This window comes from Hippichthys cyanospilos, chromosome 7 (genome assembly GCF_059441005.1).
Source record: "Hippichthys cyanospilos isolate Australia breed blue-spotted pipefish chromosome 7, RoL_Hcya_1.0, whole genome shotgun sequence".
Taxonomy (NCBI): Eukaryota; Metazoa; Chordata; class Actinopteri; order Syngnathiformes; family Syngnathidae; genus Hippichthys; species Hippichthys cyanospilos.
The window spans coordinates 21,880,471-21,900,520 of record NC_142375.1 but is presented as its reverse complement, the minus strand read 5'-3'; the positions used below and the strand labels follow the sequence as shown (position 1 = coordinate 21,900,520).

At 36.9% G+C, this 20,050-nt stretch overlaps 1 protein-coding gene across 1 annotated transcript; it reads right to left on the bottom strand.

Annotated features, from left to right (window-relative positions):
- Positions 1 to 9,080, bottom strand: LOC148421602 (uncharacterized). Its single transcript, XM_088419767.1, has 10 exons — positions 8,919 to 9,080; positions 7,761 to 7,955; positions 7,442 to 7,540; positions 7,035 to 7,082; positions 6,867 to 6,946; positions 6,356 to 6,449; positions 5,551 to 5,637; positions 2,860 to 3,027; positions 2,364 to 2,444; positions 1 to 366 (listed from the first exon to the last, which is right to left on the bottom strand). The coding sequence occupies exons 1-9, from the start codon at positions 8,950 to 8,952 to the stop codon at positions 2,392 to 2,394; spliced, it is 858 nt and encodes a 285-aa protein (XP_088275893.1). The 5' UTR covers positions 8,953 to 9,080; the 3' UTR covers positions 1 to 366; positions 2,364 to 2,391.
- Between the last annotated feature and the right edge of the window lie 10,970 nt (positions 9,081 to 20,050).

Sequence of the window (20,050 nt, the reverse complement as noted above, 5' to 3'; positions counted from 1 at the left end):
ATGGAGAGAATAAGATAAGAAATTAAAAACTAAAATGAAGGGGGGTATCAACAATGGATATAGGCATTCAGTTTACATGTTTAAAAGGAGTAGGAAGAAATTCAAGAAGTTGTGAGGTTCTACCTCTTTCTCATTGAAATAGCTGACAACAAAATAACCGAAATATACGTTACAATTAGAAAAAATGACGACATAAATTCAATGTTTTGAATGTGTCAAGCTATTACATATGATGCATTCAGGGAACAGCGTAAAACACATGAGTTTTCAGTGTTGCAACAAATTTTCAGATATTTCACCTTTTAGCTCATTTAGATGAATTATTACCACAAGTTGCTTCATTTTCGCAGTTGTTAATCTCTTAACCTGCAAAAATAAAGAAAGAAAGTTTGTGAGTGAGTGAAGAGTCAAAACAAAGCAACCATGCGCTCTGTCCCACATCCATCATCTGTTTTTTTGTTTTTTTTTTGTCCATTTGGCTGTTTTGGGCAAGTTTACGTGGCCTCTACCGTGAACTTTGACCCCCAATGCAGAAACAGCTGTTTGAGCAAGAGGCTAGCTGACATAATCCTACCACGCTGCCATTGATGTGATTTACGCGTCTTAGCGAGAAAAGCCCGCAAATTGGAACGATCTCCCAAGCGCCGTTAATTTGCAGTTCGTCTCACTTTCAAAAAAAATCAAAGCTGCTTCACAATAGTTTGATTGGGGATTTAAACTATGGCCACTTCAATCAACGTTTAGTCTAAATATAAAAATCCTTCTTCTAGTTATTTTATTTTCAGAAATATTTGAAAAAAAAACAACATATATATATATATATATATATATATATATATATATATATATATATATATATATATATATATATATATATATATATATATATATATATATATATGTATACATAGGGCTGTACAATTAATCAAATTTTAATCGTAGCAAAAAGACAAGCACATATATATATATATAAATATATATATATATATATATATATATATATATATATATATATATATATATATATATATATATATATATATATATATATATATATATATATATATATATATATATATATATATATATATATATAGGGCTGTACAATTAATCGAATTTTAATCGTAGCAAAAAGACAAGCACATATATATATATATATATATATATATATATATATATATATATATATATATATATATATATATATATATATATGGGCTGTACAATTAATCGAATTTTAATCGTAATCTGCAGCTTGTATGCCGGTGTGGCCAATTTTCGGAAAAATCCGGTAATCGAGAAGTAGAAATGACGAAATGAACTCCAAAGTCGGCATAATGCGTCCGTGAGAGAACATTTGTGGAGTAAAAAAAGAAAAATCACCTCTTCACGTATTCCCACCTGGTTTTGGAAGGCGGATCCAAAAAAAAACAACAAATAAACAAAGTAAAAGACCGCTGGTCACCGTGGCGCTGTTGAGTAATACTCGACGGCTGACGAGTCATAAACTCCAAGCAGCATAATTATGGAAGCGGGGAAGCTCAGCAGCGTGTTATTTTCCCGTCAGCGCCGCCGGCTTTCATGTTTGACGGATTGCCCGATTTGCGGGGAAGCTACCGCTGGACCTCCACCGGCAAAACGCTCTCTTAATTATTTTGGGATGGTTCGGTTCACAGACAGGTCAGGGACCTTTGTTTTTATTGCTCGCTTTATGGCGCTCAAATGTTATGGTAGCGTATAAAACTGTAACAGGCTAGCGACGCGATCGTCGCCTCGGTAATAACGGAGCACAGCTGGGAAGAACGGTCGGGAAGTGCCCTCCCCTTACAAGGGAACAGCTGCTCGTCGTCTCCCCTTTCCGACCGCAAATTGTTCAATCGTGGGAAGGAAAAACTCCATTTGACAAAGTGCGGAATCGTTAAAAGTGAAGGGAGCTATTCGCTTCGCTCCCGTCGTTTGTTTTGTGCTGCAAAAGCAGTTTTTGGGCCCACTCGCTGTCTGAATTTTGTGACTTTTAGGTAAAGCGAAAACAAAATATTGGATATATTAGTGAAGCCGGGGTGATAGCATCGTTAGCTTACGTTTTTTCACGTTTGCGGAATTTTAAGTTTGTTTCGTCCCCTTTTTACAACATTTTTCTCACTTTACGGCATTGACAATTAACCAAAAATTCAAACTTGGCGGCCAACGTTCTTGCGAGTTGCACCCTGCTCTTACGTCACTAAACGCGTCACTGCATACGACACTAAGACGCCGCTCCGCTATTGGTCGGCGTCCCGAAGACGCCGGTAAGCTATTGGTCAGCGTCACCGCTTTTCTCACCCTTTAGCCTTTTCGCCACCTTTAGCCGTGGCGTGACTTACCGTGTTTTTTGAAGTTAGAGGTCAATTCTCACACCAGGTCGTCGAGGGATATCTCCCAAAAGACGATGTCTGATTTGAAATCTGCTTTGATGACAAACAAATCAAACAGGTGAATCCACGATGCGTAAATTATTAGCAGATGCTAAACACTGACTTTTAGTCTTTTACGTAAAGTGGCTTTCAGATAACTTAATGCAGTTCTTCTCTAACATCACCTTGCCCCCCCCCCCATCACCTGGGGGGGGCGCAAGGTGATACGGGGGGGGGGGGGGGTGCATGGGCCCAGGGAAAAAGGCTTTGTTTTTTTTCTACGTGAAATGTATTTTTTTTTTTTTATATTCAGCTGCACTTGCATTCATTGTTTTTTTTTCTGATTTAGACTAACTGTAACCTGTTTAAACGCTTTAAAGAGGTAGTCAACTGTTGTACCACTTCTGGTATTCTATTTTTGCCCTTCAAATGATTTGTCAGCTGTGGTTTGCGATTCTCATGCGACCTTTCCTCGGCGTCACATCAAAATTGTTGCTGTTGTTCTCATTCTTCGGAATCTCGTCCGCAGACGCCTCGGAGATTCGCGGGTCGGCTTCGTTGGTTTTCGCTGGCTCGGCATCCGGAGGTTCGCTCCGCGGCTCGTCTGCAGGTGGCGATGCGGACTCGGCTTCGGCTGTAAGGGGATGAAAAAAACAGAAATTGGACCAATCGGAGGGGACCGCTTGATGAAAATTCATATTTTCGAGGATGGCGAGAAAAGGTTGAAAACGCGATGTCAAAGAGAGCGAAGGGGTGGCGGTTAATTTTTCGTACTATTTACTAAAGATTGACTGATAAGGGTTTTTCATTCAGATTCAAGATTCGAGATTTATTGTCATACGTATAGTTTTGTCATACAATGAATTTCTCGAATTAAATAAATGATATAACTGAATGTTATGCGGCATTTTCCTCAAAATGGGGTTTCCCGGACCTATGGAGTTAAAAAATGTGTAAGGGGGAAAAAAAAACAAAAAAAAACGGAACAAGATTTCCACCTCGGGTTTTCGGCACATTTTTCTCTATGTACAACAAACAAAACGTAACGTGAAGATAAGCTAGGGACCCGAAACTCGGGGATTCACTGTAAATAGAATGTATCTATTGTAATAACTTCCTTTTTTTTTTTCAGTCATTGTCAATACATATGCCATGGATTTTTTTCTTGATAAACATTGCCCAATATATCGCAATACGTATCGCAATACGCCTTTGCGGTATCGCAATATATCGCGATGCACGTTTAAGACATTGCACTATTATGCAGCTAACGAGATGTAATTAGTTCAGACACGCTGCAGCTGTTGGACGCGCTGGGAAAGTAAGGCAGACGTGTAATTAGAAGACCGGGTGCTGTAGGATATTTGGGGCGGGGCTTAAAGAGGCGGGCCAGCATCATTATGAGGTAGCTCCAAAAAAAATCATCATCTTGATTGACTTTTGTGGACTTCTGGACGATCGCAGGAGTAGTTTTGGATTGAGTCGGGGAAGTCCGAAACACGCCGATGGGATTATGGATCAGTGGTTCTCAAATGGGGGTACGGGTACCCTAGGGGGTCCACGAAGGAACTGCAAGACCAGATTCTCCCCCGTACTAGAATGTTGAGGGTACTGAATGAGTTAAGGGTCCGGTTCTCCAACTTAATGTCTGAACCCAATTTTGACGGCACCCCAATCATTTTTTTCAAACCCTCATACTTTAATGACTCGTTTCCCGTCAGAGAAAGAACTATTCCCGCCTTCTCGTTCCAAAGCGGCCATCATCGCCTTCCGCTCAGACGGAGTCTTGCCTGAGGAAGTTAGACAAGCTCAAACGCGAAGAAAAAAAAAAAAAAAAGAGCCGATATCCTCCCGAGACCCGGCCCATTCATTTGTCTCCACTCTTGTGTCCATTTCGTCTCTTCAAGACAGCAAAGTGAATTGCGACCCACCCAAACACGGGATATCTTTGCAAAGTACAGGATGTCCTCTAATGAGGACACTGGGACTCAGTGGGATAGCCTTTGGTAAAATCATCTAGTGTTTAACATAGCATAGACTATAATGAGTAAATACTGTATTTTGCTGGCCATTTGGTCACGCCAACTGGCCACTGTTGAAAAATAGCTCCCTCGTGTGGGGAAAAATATTACTGCAGCCGCAATTGGCACCTCCAGTCGTTCAATAATAAAAGTTTACAAGGAAAAAAGTGAGGATTGCGAAAAATAATTCGTTTTTTTTTTAAAACAAAAACAAATTTTTTGAGTATTATTATTGTGGAAAAAGAAATGTCCAGAGAAAAGTTGAAGTATGAGGAAAATCAAGAGGAAACAGGAGAATAAAAATGGAGTATCATTCATATAACGTAAATTTAATGAGAAATTTCAACTGATATTTTCACATGGTTTTGCATGAAACAGTTTTTATAGTGGGATTTAGACAGTAAAACGAAGATATAAGAATAGAGTTGGAATTTAGCATTTTTTCAGATTTTCAAAAAGTTAAAAATAATTGTTTTCCAACTTGATTTATATAGTAATTACTATAAATAGAAATAACGATAATGAAGTTGAAATATGTGGAAGGAAATAGTCAGGAATTATGTGAAATTTCATCAAATATTTTGGCACGATTGTCATAATTACTAAAGTCATAATTACTAAAGTCAACATAGTGAAATTAAAAAAATTACACAAACAGTCTATTCCCAAGTGGGCCGGACCAATAAAATCATTTATCATCATTTATAACTTTAAACAGCAACTTCAAATTGTTTTTTGTTAACACTGTCCAAAATAGTACATATGCAACATCACTATTAATCATAAAACATAAACATTACTATTAACATTTCATCATTACTATTAACATCAAACATTTCAAGTTTTTTTATTGATTAAAAAATGACAAAAAATCTGCTCATGTTTATACTTATACGGGCCGGATTCAACTCATTTGCGGGCCAGAACCGGGCCGCGGGCCCTATGTTTGACACCCCTGCTTTACAGCTTACTCATTAAAAAGAGTAAGACGTTTTTTACAAATCAGTATCAAGTATTTTCAAGTTGATATGTGAGAAGGTGGTGTGAACTGTGATACAGTAACACGCACTTCCCTTTTCATTGCGTGTCTATCTTAAGAAAGAGGAAGTTAAATCATCAAAACATAACTCTCTTACCTTTTAGTTCATCTTCCTTCTTATTTTTGGTCGCCTCGTTTTCTTCATCTGTTGACCTCTTTTCACCACTTTCAAATGTCTGGAAACCTGCGTGATTTTACATGATGATGGATGATGGATGATGGATTATGGCCAAATATGATATAATTTATAGAAGTAAAAACAATTATTTTGGTCAAAATTGAAATCACGATTATTCATCACGTTTGCTCACATATGTCTATTTATTGCCCTTTTTAAACAAGCAGTATATAAACAAGGCTCGAAGGCTTGATACTTACAAATAATAATAATAATCTAAAATAATAATTAATGGCAAAACTTGGCACACAGGGCAACACAGAACTCAACTTACTTGCTGAGTGCAAACCAATGAAAAAAATAAGCCTGCTTCGAATCGAGCACATTATTTACTTTTAAGTTAATTTTTAATCAGTTAGCATTCAAAATGTCCCTTTCAATCATTTCAAAGTAAATATTAGGAATCAGGTGAAATTTCAAACTCAACGCCATTTCACACTGATCAATAATGGGGTGAGAAAATAAGAGGCTTTTATCACGCAAACATGTGGGAAATATCGCACCCTGGTGGTAATACTTGCTTTGACTTGTAATAAAAAAAAAAACTAAAAAGTCTGAATTTTTAAATGTTAATGTTGCCATCAGCTCATTTATTCGTGGCAGCCAATATCGTGACCACGATTAAAATCCGCTTGTGCAGGCCTAAAATATGACCCTAACCCTATATATATATATATATATATATAATCTCGCTGACTGCGTATACTCCTAGTTTTACGCTGACCGTTGTGTGGTGCGCTGTCATTGGCTAACATGGGCTCCACGGGGCTCAGAGGGACCGCAGCCTCATCTGCTCTCGAGAGGTCGACGTTGTAGCGCTGAAAAACATATGCTAAGTTGTATTAAACAAGATTTTTCTTAAAAAAAAAAATAGAATAAAAGTATTGTAGTTTTTGGACTATAAGCCGTAACTTTTTTTTCATGATTTGAGCCCTGTGACTTATAGTCCAGCGCATCTTCATCTTCTTACTTCTAACTTGTAATTGGCGTTGATGCCGTAAGGTGGGAAAAATGTACTTTGTAACGTTAAAAAAACGTAAGCTAGGGACGTCGTAAACCAGGGGTCCTCTGTGCTTATCACTTAAATCTGAGTTTTGAGATAAAATGTTGTAATAGTTGATCTCTTCTGGGACAAAAAAAAAATCGATTTAAATTAATAAACAACTTTAAAAAAGTTTCATCTTTCTTCTTTCCTTGTATGATTTTTCATGATCCATTTTTCAAGGGGTGTGTACCTTTCCTCGCCTCTTGGAGATGTAGCAAGCAATCAGGAATCCAATGGCTACCACAATGATCAAAATGAGGATGATGATACCTTGGAGGGACAGAATGGTGCATAAACAATAACGACGACACTCAAAATTGATATATTTTATACAAAAGTATGCTGGACAACCACTCACCAGTCGTGTCATAGCCTTTCCTCACGTATGGCTTCGCTGTGGTGATAACTGTTTGAGAAAAATCATACAAGGGAAGAAGAAAGATGAAACTTTTTTAAAGTTGTTTATTAATTTAAATCGATTTTTTTTTTGTCCCAGAAGAGATCAACTATTACAACATTTTATCTCAAAACTCAGATTTAAGTGATAAGCACAGAGGACCCCTGGTTTACGACGTCCCTAGCTTACGTTTTTTTAACGTTACATCACTGAAAATATTTTATATATATATATATATATATATATATATATATATATATATATATATATATATATATATATATATATATATATATATATAAAATTCTTTGTCATCACGCATATACGCCCACTTGAGTTCTGGCCCATTAGCAAGGAAAGTCACTTACTTTGCTTCTTCGGATTTTCCGTCATTTTGGTGGGGAAGATGGAGGAAGTGGGCATGGGCGAAGGCGTGTTTTCATCGGAAGTGCCTTCGGTTTTGTTACCTGGGTCAAGTAGGATAGAAGAATGTGACTTTTAATCTTTATTTGGTTTGTTTTTTAATGATACAACTGTATGCTTGCCAAATCGCATTTGGTATTTTTACAGCGGCATGCAAAGCGGGTGCTTCAGGGGGGCGGGGCCTCAGGGGGCGGAGTCCCCAAGCTTTGTCGTCCCCTGTGTTTTCGTGTCATTTTCGTGGCGACAATGAATATTTTCACATACCTTTTTGATCCGACCAAGGCGTAACAGCAACACTGGCGTTAGCGTAGCTCATGGTGCTAGCCGCGATGGTGCTGTTGCTGTTTTCCATCGTTTCGGTGTCGGTACCATTTTCAGCCATAGGGAAGTTTAAAAGTTCCCATTCCGTTGTCGAAATGGGAAATGTTTGTGACTCCGCCGACGAGGCCAACGCCACGCCTGCAGGAAGGCAGTCGACATTCATAGTTAAGGCAAATCAATAACTACAAAAAAAATAAAATAAGAGTATTTACTGCTACCACTGCAGCTATTTACTTCTTACAACTACTAGGGATTTTAATACTAATTCCATGATTGGTCGTTGAGTCATTGAGCACAGGTGATAAAATAAATAAATATTCTAAATAAGTACCTGGGATTGAATGTCTGCACTCTGTAAAAACGTCTTTGGGATTTAATCAGTTTCCGTATTTTCCGCACTATAAGGCGCACCGGATTATAAGGCGCACCCTCAATTAATGACATATTTTAAAACTTTTTCAATCACAATACAATAATACTCAAAGTAAGAACAATAATAACTCAAATAACAACGCTAAACTTTCAATAGCATAAGTCGTCAATGTCAATATTAGCAACCTTGTTCAACTGTAAACACACAAAAGAAACAGGTCAAGCTTACTTTATCACATCTACAAATCCAATCTCAATATTGATCCATATATAAGGCGCGACTGATTATAAGGCGCACCTATCAGTTTTTAAAAAAAAATTAAAGCTTTTCGGTGCGCCTTTAGTGCGGAAATTACCGTACGTGTACACGAAAAATAACTTAGTTATAGAGTTACTGCTTAAAATGGCTAAATAAGTGGATTATCCTTTTAAGAAAGTATATATATATATATATATATATATATATATATATATATATATATATATATATATATATATAATTTTGATGTTTTCACCTGGGATTTAATACGCATTAGCTAATTAGGTTTCATAGGTTTCTATTGTCCCCTTTACGATCCCAACTCCCCAACGGATTAATTTCCTATGGCGGGGTTCCACCGTAGTAAAAGTACTTTACTAGTCGCATTAGTACTACAAGCAACCTGTAGAACATCACAAATCATTACTGTTCAAAAATTCCAAGCCAGTTTCAAACGCATATAAACTTACCCAACGTGAGCACGAACGCCGCAAACAATATCATGGTACCCGGGATAAACAGTTTGAAGGATTTAAAAAAAAACAAACATCTAGAGCAAGTGTACGGTTGAGTTTGGATCTGCAAGTGCGGAGCAGACGGAAGTCAAAAAGAGGATGAAGGCCGCAGACCGCGGCAGGATGCTTACTTGAAATGCTGCAAGCCACAGGAAGCGTTGAGCTAATACGCGACTCCGCGTTTATTTCCTCACTTTTTCACGAACGCGTGTGACGCTTACGGTATTTCCGGTATGACTTTGCACATTGCGTCTTTTGACAACCTCAAACTCGCAAGTGTCCAATTCGGGACTCGCCGTTTTCATTTGAGCACAGGGTGAGATTCTAAGGTCAAATTAGCGGATGTATTTGCGGCTCTGAAGAGACATTGCTCGATTGCTCACTAGGTGTCACTATAGTTTAAGGTAAGGACAACCCGCTGATGTTGGACACACACAAAAAAAAAGTGTGCACCCACGTTTTCATTCTAGTCAAAGTATTTCAGAATTGTATGCATTTGAACCATTTCCCAAACGTTATTCATCAGGTCTTTTGTTTTCCTAAAACATTTCAAATTTGACAAACAATAGCAGTAGGTATTTTCAAACCGGTATATAGTTCAGTTTTATTGGTGATTTTGATGATCTTTATGTAATAATGCATGTTTTCAACGATACAAAATGAAAAATATATATAATATACATACATTCGGACTGTATGTTGTTCAATTTTCTTTGGTTTCTTTTTCCAGATGAAGTTATTTTTGCACGCATACATTTTCAACATACCAAGTAGACTTTTTGTAAGCAATTTTTTGAACATACATTTTTCAAAAATAATTTAAATAATACTCCATCTTGCTACTTGCTATACTTACATCTCGACTTTTATCAACACATTTACCTCAAAATAATCAGGTAACATTTGAAAATCATTAAAAGAGTTTTATTGTATATATTTTTTTTATTTTATCTGATTGCTTTATCATTATTTCAATTGAGATATTATTTTTTATATTTATTATGTGCCAAGATTCATTTAAATATGCAACATTTAACAAAAAGAAACACTTGTGTATACACACTATTATATATATTTATCTATTATATATCTATTATATATCTATCTATATATATATAAATATATATATATATATATATATATATATATATATATATATTTTATATATTTATATATATATACATATATATATAAATATATATATATTTGTGTGTCTATATATATATATATATATATATATATATATATATATATATATATATATATATAGACACACAAATATATATATATTTATATATATGTATATATATATAAATATATAAAATATATATATATATATATATATTTGTGTGTCTATATATATATATATATATATATATATATATATATATATATATATATATATATATATATATATATATATGTAGATAGATAGATAGATATAGATATATGTGTATATATATGTGTATATATATTATATGTATATATATTATACGTAAGGTAAGGCGGGGAAAGGTTTCCATCCACGGGCGGGCAGGCAGGCAGGCAGGCGGGCTCGGGCACCCAGATCTGGCACGCTGAGCCGTAGCCCAGCGGACGAGCTTATCGCGGAGAGAGGAGGAGTAGAGCGTTTCTATGTGTGTGAGCCAGCGAGGCGGACCACCCACCCGGCAGATTGAGAGGCACAGGATTCATAGCCCATTCTGTTGACCCGGCTCCGGGCGAGAGCCTCCCCGATTGTTTCCGCGCGGGAGGAGGAGGCGCGCCAAACAGCGGGCCGCGTTTCTCCTCCTCGGGCGCACAAAAGACGTCTGAATCGCGTCGCTCGCCGAGCACTTGTGGAGAGAGGTCCCGGTTTGCTCTTCAACCTCTTACTGTACCCCTCTTTCCCGACTAAATTCTCACGTTTTATACCGCGGATAAATGACGGTTGATTTGAGTGGATAGTCTTCTGATAAGTGGCGCAACGTATCGACAGTGCCGATACCGTAAAAGGAGATACCGTACCAATGCCGACACTTGGCCAAAGGTAGTTCAAGAACCATCGACTGAGAAGTAGATACATTTGATTTCCATCTCATATGCAGGACAGCTTCAAATAACGCTTAAAAACAAACAAAAAAGGACTCATTACAACACAATTTGTCTAAAACAAATATTGGGAACAATAGAGATGTTCGATAGTACTCGACTCTTGAGTAGAAGCGAATGGAGCCAGTTGGGTGTTAGCAGTTGCACCACGTTATTTTCATTATAAGAAGCAAGCATACCGAACCAACGTCTGAATCCATTCATGTTCACAAACAGCGGCATTATGATGGGATTTATTCCGTTAAGAATTCTTCATGCGTTCCAGTCTGTATGGTTTACTTTCCTGTGTTATATTATTTTGAAATAGCGGCTTTTAATCTGGAAGGCCACGCCGTATTTCCAGTTTATTTTTGTCGAACTAGCAGACGTTTGAGTCGATGACGTTTATTTTATGTTAAGAATTCTTCATGTTGACCGCAACACTTTTTAAGGCTTACATTTTTATTTGATTTGATTTTTTCGAAGGAACTTCCTGCATTCTGCAATGACATAATGTCGGCCTATGACGAATATGTTCCACTATGGTGAGCGCACCCCCCCTCCCCCACACACATATTTGCACTATTTGCTGCGATACCACTGAGACATTTCATTTTAATCGAAGGCGAAACAAAGACCCTTGACATACTTCCTGGTCACTCATTCCCTTTAATCAATTTCCTCCCTTTTGGCTTTAGATCATTTCGAATGACATTTCCTCACCCGCCCCCTGTGGGGTCCCCCCCCCCCCCACACACACACACGTATTGCTAACCCCCTACTTAGTATAAGTGAAGGCAACACCTCAGGCATCAATAGTGTGGACAATGTGGAGGGCCCACCGGCTCCAGAACCCCACCAGGCCATCCCTGACCCCTTGCCCACTTACTCCACTGGCAAGCGCCCCCCTACACCCTCAAGCGCCCCCCCTCCACCCTCCACTCACATAGTTTTACATTACTTGCATACCTCGCTATTTTCCGACCATCTCTTGTAATTAACTTGGACCAAATTTTAGAAGTTGCCAGTTGGAGGGAAATTGCGTCAAGAATACGCCTAATGCAACGATTCTGTCGTACTTTACTCATTCAATCCCAAAGGTGTATTTTGATTTTTTTTAAGGTATTCAGTCCCATGTGCTCATGCTTTTTCCCCCAAATTTTCAAGCGTTTGGCCAAAGGAAGGTCTAAAATTGCTTGTATTAAAAGAATCGAGTACTCAAGTAATGGAGTACCTTAGGAAATGACCTAATCGGTGACTTTAGTATCTACAGTAATCGAATAGTTTGGTACTTCAGTACCTAAATAATCAGTTAATTCAGTAATTAATAACTATACAAAATAATCAATTGTCTGACCAGCTTAAAATGATTTTTATGTACTGTATTTTCATGTATTTTCAGATGCTGTCTCAGTTATGGATTTTTCAGTATTTATTACACACATAACATGCGCCGTACAATTAGACGCTAGCCTAAAACATGTGGTAGCATGCACGCACACTTGCGTGTTTAACCCTTGTGGCATTATGCTGCAAATGATGGAAATTCTTTTTTTTTATGACGTCATAAAAGAATCAATACGGAAAAAACACCAAGGAGCTGAAATTTCAAGGAAATGATTAAAATATGTGAAACAAATTTCAAAATGCAATGATTCTGACATTTTTATGTGATTGCAGCTGGACGTGCCAGATTTTGTGGACAAAAAATAATCACTGTCCTTTGGACCATATAAAACCATTATAATTACAATTTTTGAAATGTGTTTTAATAGGATTACTACATTGATTTTCCTGTGATTTTTGCAACATTCAGCTGAGCGGCGGTCAAACTGTGTCAGCCAGCAGAAAATTCTTTGTTGGCTTGTGTTTCACCATAAAAAAAAAATAAATTAAAAAAATGCAGATACACCTCACTAGACTATAAGCATCAGGGCTCAAATCATGAGAAAAAAAATTGTGTCTTTTAGTCTGAAACCTACAGTACTTCCAATTTACTCATTATTTCTATTCAGTAACCTTTAAATATGCAGTGATCCCCCCTACTTCGCCGTTAATGGGGGGTGTCAAGTCTGAAATGCGCGAATTAGGGTATCAGTTCCTAGATTTCTATGTACGCCCCAATATAGCCGCAGTAACCATAAACAATTATTTTTTTGTATTTTTTGCGTATTTTATTTCCTTTCTCCTATTATTTAACATTACACTATCCTTATTAACATTATTGTATATTCATGAAATAACTAATATGACTTAGTTTGTTGAGAGTTTGTTCTCAGGACTGCTTATCTGCATCAAGACTCCGGTGAAAGATTACGCAAGTCATCACGTTGAACTTCACGTTTATTTTGGCTCATGTATGGTGTATCGTGTAGTATCTGTTGAATAATAAATCAACAACAATCTTAAAGTCAGTCAACGAACATATAAAAACGTAATCTATGAATTGACTGTATTTTTAGCCGACATTAGCGGGTTAGCAACAACTACTAACTATAAAGTGCAAGCTCTACACAAACGAACGCATAAACCGAATAACCACTCATCGCTTACTAAACATAGGCAGTAGCGTGCGTTATCAACATAAATGATAATAAACTATAAATATGAGCTTACGTTGTCATTCACTACGTCACCGAATGACGCACAGAGAACGTAAAACAGGAAACGGAAATGCAACGCGACCCGACAAATTAAAAGCATGCATTTCAAAATAAGATAACAAACGTCACGAACTCTAACGCTTGAATAATTTTTAACATAGTTATTAACCAATATTACTTAGTTATTTGAATAATACAGTACTGTATAATGTACTTTTTTTCTTTTTTTTTTAATTTTTGCACATTTTTTAAATAATTTTTAAATTTTGAAATATTTTTAATTTTTCCTGGAAAAGTACTGAGACCGCGATATCCGAGACCGCAAAGTAGGAGGGATCACAGTACTACACCGTACCTGCTATCCACAATCCAACAATCCAAGCTGGAAATGTTCTTTACCATCGTATAATTTCCAACTTTTTTGGGCTCACCTTCCAGGTGGTTGCTATATAAAATCTTGTAATATATCTGGCAGCGTTCCCTCTATGAGTACATTTTATAGGCTGGATGAAAATGCCCTCTTAAATTACACACCTTTGGACCCTCTCCAAAATTGACCACCCAAGGAAATGGCAGGATACGAACCACCCACGCACGCACGCACGCACGCACTATCGGCGAGATTTATCACCGGCGTACTTGGCGGACGGAGCGCTTGCTGGTATTGTGCGTCTTTGATGGGCAAGTGAGACCTTGCCAAATGTAGCCGTGGGAAAAAAGAGGCTGCAAAGGCGGACGCTCGTTTGGAGAAAGATACCCGAAGGCAACGCGAAGATCCGCAAAAACTAAAATGATGGTCAAAAGTTTGTGAATGATTTGAAAAAAAAAAAAAAGTCATTTTCGCATCGAGTTGCATCAAAAAAGCTTCAAATGGATTGTTTTGTTGGTTTAAAAACAGTTCCTGAATTTAATTTATAAAGCCGGGTTTTCTTCTACAAAAACTGATTTTGCTTAGAAAAAATACAGAGGTAAAAATTGAAGAATTACATGGCGAGTAAATTAATTATTTTCATCCCCACCACAAAATGAAAATTTCCGGTTTACGGGCTGAAAAAGGCGCACTGTCAGATTTTTGAGAAAATCCAAGGCTTTTAGTTTGGTCTTACAGCACATAACATACGGTAATTTCATTATTTTTTATTTACAGCATTTAGAATAAAGATGGAATATTTTGTGAAAAAGGTGAAAAATAAATTAAAATTGGGAGAGAAAAAATAATGAGAACAAAGTACGAATTCTACAAAAAAATGATGTTGATTCATCATTTACAATAAGTAAACAAGGTAACTAAAATTTATGAGTTAAAAAAAATTGATAAGAATATTTTTTTATTTTTTAAAGGGAAAAAAATATCCTAATCCTAATTCAGTTACAATCTTACAAATAATTACGAAAAAGTCAAAGCGAGTTTAGAAGAGAAAAAATATGTAATGTCGTCGTTGAAAAATCAAAAAGTTGTACTCTTACACAGTAATAGCTTCGTGTTGTGAAAAAAAAGTGAAAATCCATCAATCTTGCCGAAGATCATCTTAATTCCTCGTGTCAGCCGACATCGTGATCGCGATTCAAATTCGATTACCGTATTTTCCGCACTATAAGGCGCACCTAAAAACCTTCATTTTTTTAAAAAGCTGATGGTGCGCCTTATAATCAGGTGCGCCTTATATCTGGTAAAAATATGTAATGTTGTTGAAAAATCAAAAAGTTGTACCCTTACACAGTAATAGCTTCGTGTTATGAAAAAAAAAAGTGAAAATCCATCAATCTTGCCGAAGATCATCTTAATTCCTCGTGTCAGCCGATATCGTGATCACGATTCAAATTCGATTACCGTATTTTCCGCACTATAAGGCGCACCTAAAAACCTTCATTTTTTTAAAAAGCTGATGGTGCGCCTCATAATCAGGTGCGCCTTATATATGGATCAAAATTGAGATTGGGATTCAAAGATGGGGAATGAAGTGATAAAGTAAGCTTTACTCTTTCTTTTGTGTGTTTACACTTGAACAACGTTGAGTTATCATGCTACTGAAAGTTATTGAGTTATTATTGTTATTATTTTGAGTATTACTATTATTATTGAACAAGGTTGGCCGTATTGACATTGACTTATTATGCTATTGAAAGTTTAGCATTGTTATTTGAGTTATTATTGTTCTTACTTTGAGTATTATTATATTGTGATTGAAAACATTTTCAAATATATCATGAATTGAGGGTGCGCCTTATAATCCGGTGCGCCTTATACATGGAAAAAGGTTTTCGGAAATGTCAATAATTGAGGGTGCGCCTTATAATCCGGTGCGCCTTATATATGGAAAAAGTTTTTCGGATATGTCAATAATTGGGGGTGCGCCTTATAATCCGGTGCGCCTTATAGTGTGGAAAATACGACTTTTCTTTTCTCAAATAAGAATATTTGACGGGCCCGTCATAAAAGCCACACAAGAGCATCACCGAGTACTTTAATGCTTTAATGCGGACTCTTTTCATTTCAGTGAGCTCTCGACCCGAAGTGTTTGTCGCTTTGCGGGGCAATGGACCTTATTTGGTAAGTCAAAATGGACACAACACACACACACACAGCCGCATACACGTAAACACTATTGATGTAGGTCTTCTCGGTTGCAAGGGGGCGGGGGCGGGGGGGCGGGGAGGTGCTAGAAGGTGAAGCGAAGGTCGAGACTTTATTTTTGGCTTTCGATCATATCTGGACTTCTTTCAAGAGCCTAACGTGCAAATGATAGAGAGACGTCAAAAGTTGCATGTGTGTGGTCGCAGACGTCTATTCAGTGATTGGAGTCTTTGGTCCTCATCGGGTCAATCAGGAGACTTTTTTTTTTTTTTTCGCTTTAAAAAACCTCTAGGCCTGTTTCTGTAACTAGTGAGCAAATGCAGACCTTAAAAGAATGCGTCTGCATGTGTTTGTGTGCCCTTCATCGAATCCAGGGTAGTACTGCCTTTGTGGGGACCTTTTGGACTTACTCTAGAGCTGCGGTTCTTAAATGGGGGTACGGGTACCCCTGGGGTACTTGTAAGAACTCCAGGTGCTACTTGAGATTTTAAATAAAACAAACATGCAAAAAAGTTCATTGTTTAAGGGAAATATAAGTTCATGGAACAATTTTTATTTTCTGTAAAATACTAGAATGGTTCGACCCAACTTGTCACCTCTCGTTACCTGTCAAGTTAATGATTTTTTTTTTTTTTTTTTTTTTTTTGCAAACACATCTCGACAATGATCTCAAAAGAGGACACTTTTAAGTTGAAAATTTTTTCTGTGGAAAAATATTTATTGATATTATTTCTTTTGAGAACAGTTCCGTGCATTTCATGTTGATTCTTTTTTGTGGGCAAATATTTATCAATAATTAAGTTAATGATTTTCGTGTGTAGATGTCTACTGTAACCCTTGAATAGAGAGAACGCTTGAATATTTTTCTTTGGACAAATATGTATTTATAATTATTTCTTTTTGAAAACAGGTCTGACACTTTAAATTGATTATTTTTCTGCAGACAAATATTTATTAATAATGAAGTTTCTTTTTGATAACAGATCTACTCTATGGTTCAAAAAAGGGCACTTTATGTTGATTACTTTTTTGTGGACCACTTTTGTGGGTTTCACTAACAGAAGCTTGCTAAATTAGAGGCAATTACCTCATTTTTTATTTACTGTAAAACACATTACCACACACAGTATCAACGTATTATCCAGGACCGAATGGCTGCACGATTATGGCCAAAATAATAATCACGATTCTTTTATCAATATTGAAATCACGATTTTTCATCATGTTTGGTCAAACGTCTATTTATTGACTTTATTTTTAAACGAGCAGTGTGTAAACAAGGTTTCAAGGCTTGATACTTACAAATATTGATAATAAACTGAAATAAATAAAGTGAATAATAATGGCAAAAACCTGGCACTTGGCATTAGGCAGCACAGCTAACTTACATGTTGCGTGCAAACCGATGGAAAAAAAAAACAACCTATTTGAACCATTGTTTATGTTTAAGCAAATTTGAATCAATTAGCAGTCAAATGCCATTTCCTGTCATATTCCAATTTTAGTTCTCATTTGACAGATAGAACGATATAGATGAGGTGAGTAGGGTTAGGTATATCAGGTGAGAAACTCAATGCCATTTCACACTGGTAAATAATATATCAGGGTGAGAAAAGCTGAGTCTTTTGTCATGCAAATATGTGGGAAACATTGCCCTCTGGTGGTAGTGCTCGATTTGCCTTGTAATAAAAAAAAAAACTTGATTTTTTTAAATGTCAATATCGCCATGGATCAGTTTAATTAATCGTGGCAGCCAATATCGCGATCGCGATAAAACTCGATTAATTTTGCACCCCCAGAGGAACGTCGATGTACACACTTGTGTGTGTCCTGCGCATCCACACACACACACGTTGAAAAAACCCAGAAGGTTCACAGATGTGCAACACTCAAACGTGTAGCTCTCATATGGCACAAAGCACCACCAGCGGAATCTGATATTATCCTGAGGGTAGGACAGATTGTATATTGGAATATTCATGATATGGATGTTGATAATCGTTAGGGTCCCACTTGACAGCTGGTGATTGATTTTGTTTGCGTTGCGAGACAAAAGTGGGAAGCGCAATGAGAAGACCACCTTACCTTACACGTTTTCGGACCTCCCTGCGCGTGCATACTTTAGTCAGTGAATGCCAAGCACTGGAACTTGATAGCAGGCCCCTCCATTAACATACTGTAGCTTTGTGTATATTCTTTTTATGGGACTGCAAATGTATTAGCATAATCTCAAATGAAGCATAAATTACAACTGTGGGTTAGCATCATTTTTGTCATTTTTCACCAGAAGGATATCAAGTTTTACGGCAGCAATAACATGTGCGCGTGTTGCTGTACAGTGAACCCACGGGTTACGGCGTCCCTGGTTTACGTTTTTTCCACGTTACGAAGTGGAAAACTGAGTTTTTTCATCCCCTCTTTATGGCATTTTTCCCGCTTTATGGAATCAAAAACTGTCATGAACTGTGGGGTTGGCTGTGTTTATGTTGTTTTGCCTCCCTCTTCAGGCGTATTTAGGGAATTTGTCTTATTTTCTGTTTGCGTCAAACTGCCTGCGCTGCAACACATCACTAAGATGCTGGTCTGTTATTGGCCAGCGTCACGGTATCACTAAAATGCCGACGTGCTAAAGACTTGTGTGAGCGCTTACAATATTGTGTTTTTTGTGCATTTTAGTGCTTAATTCAAACTTAAGTTGGTCCAACGATTACTAGTGATGTTAAAGGGTGAAGTAAGAAGAAGATTAGCATGGAAACGAAGCTATATATATATATATATATATATATATATATATATATATATATATATATATATATATATATATATATATACATATATATATATATATATATATATATATATATATATATATATATATATATATATATATATATATATATATATATATATATTTGATCGCAGACCAATCACGTTTGCTATTGGTTCAGCCAAGAGAGAGTCGCACTACTCTAGTTTTTGTTTTACAGCTTCTTCAAATTCAACTCGAACTGAATACAATAAAGAAGGTTTTACGCATTCTCAGAAAATCTGTGAGCTGAAAATACCAAACAAGTTAGGTGATAAAATTAAAGGCTCCAGGCGCTCGAAGAGACAAGTCACGGAGCATAAATACTGGCAGAACAATGAAGTGAGGACCGTAAACGTCAAGTGAAGCTGGAGGCTCCGTAAAAGTCAACCATGAATGTCCGCTCTAAATTGAATGGCCAACGGCCGATGCGTGCCGAAGGTCTTTCAAGGAGCAGATGCTTGAACTTTCTTAAAAAATGCGGCTTGTCTCGTGACCCTTGTTTTTTTTCACAGTTTTGTTGAATATTTTGAAACTTTGTGGACTCCATACACTCCATAAAAATCAATAACTATCAATCATTCAACTCTCGTGATCGGTATCGGATTCTGACGGTATGATAACCTTGACCAAAATTCGAATGGAATACATGATCGTGTTTACACCATCCTCTCCGTTTTTTTTCATATTCCTGTGTGTGAGAGCAAGGACGGACTCGGACGGTGGTTCGGTCTGCTCGCTTCTTTTATTGGTAATAATGACATAAGAATCTCAGCTAACACAGGTTGCTGTTATCTGCAACAGGCACTGGCTGCTAACATCCACCCTCTAGTTCAGTGGTTCTCTACCTTTTTTCAGTGATGTACCCTCTATGAGATATCTTTTCAGCCAAGTATCCCTAAACCAGTGCAGTGTTTTGGGGTATAAAAAAAAAAAAGTCTTAAAACATCCCATCAGTCTCAAACTTTAGACCTTTTCAAACATAATTTGTACTGGTCTACAAAAAAAAAAATCAACCTTAAGTGTCCGCTTT

Bases quoted from the DNA above. Each gene is read 5' to 3' on its own strand.
- LOC148421602 (XM_088419767.1), bottom strand. From the start codon at position 8,952: ATGATATTGTTTGCGGCGTTCGTGCTCACGTTGG. The intron at 5,638-6,355 runs GTCAGCGTAAAA...AAAATCACGCAG, and splicing joins TGACAGCGCACCACACAACG to GTTTCCAGACATTTGAAAGT. The intron at 2,445-2,859 runs GTCGCATGAGAA...TCATCAAAGCAG, and splicing joins TGATGTGACGCCGAGGAAAG to ATTTCAAATCAGACATCGTC.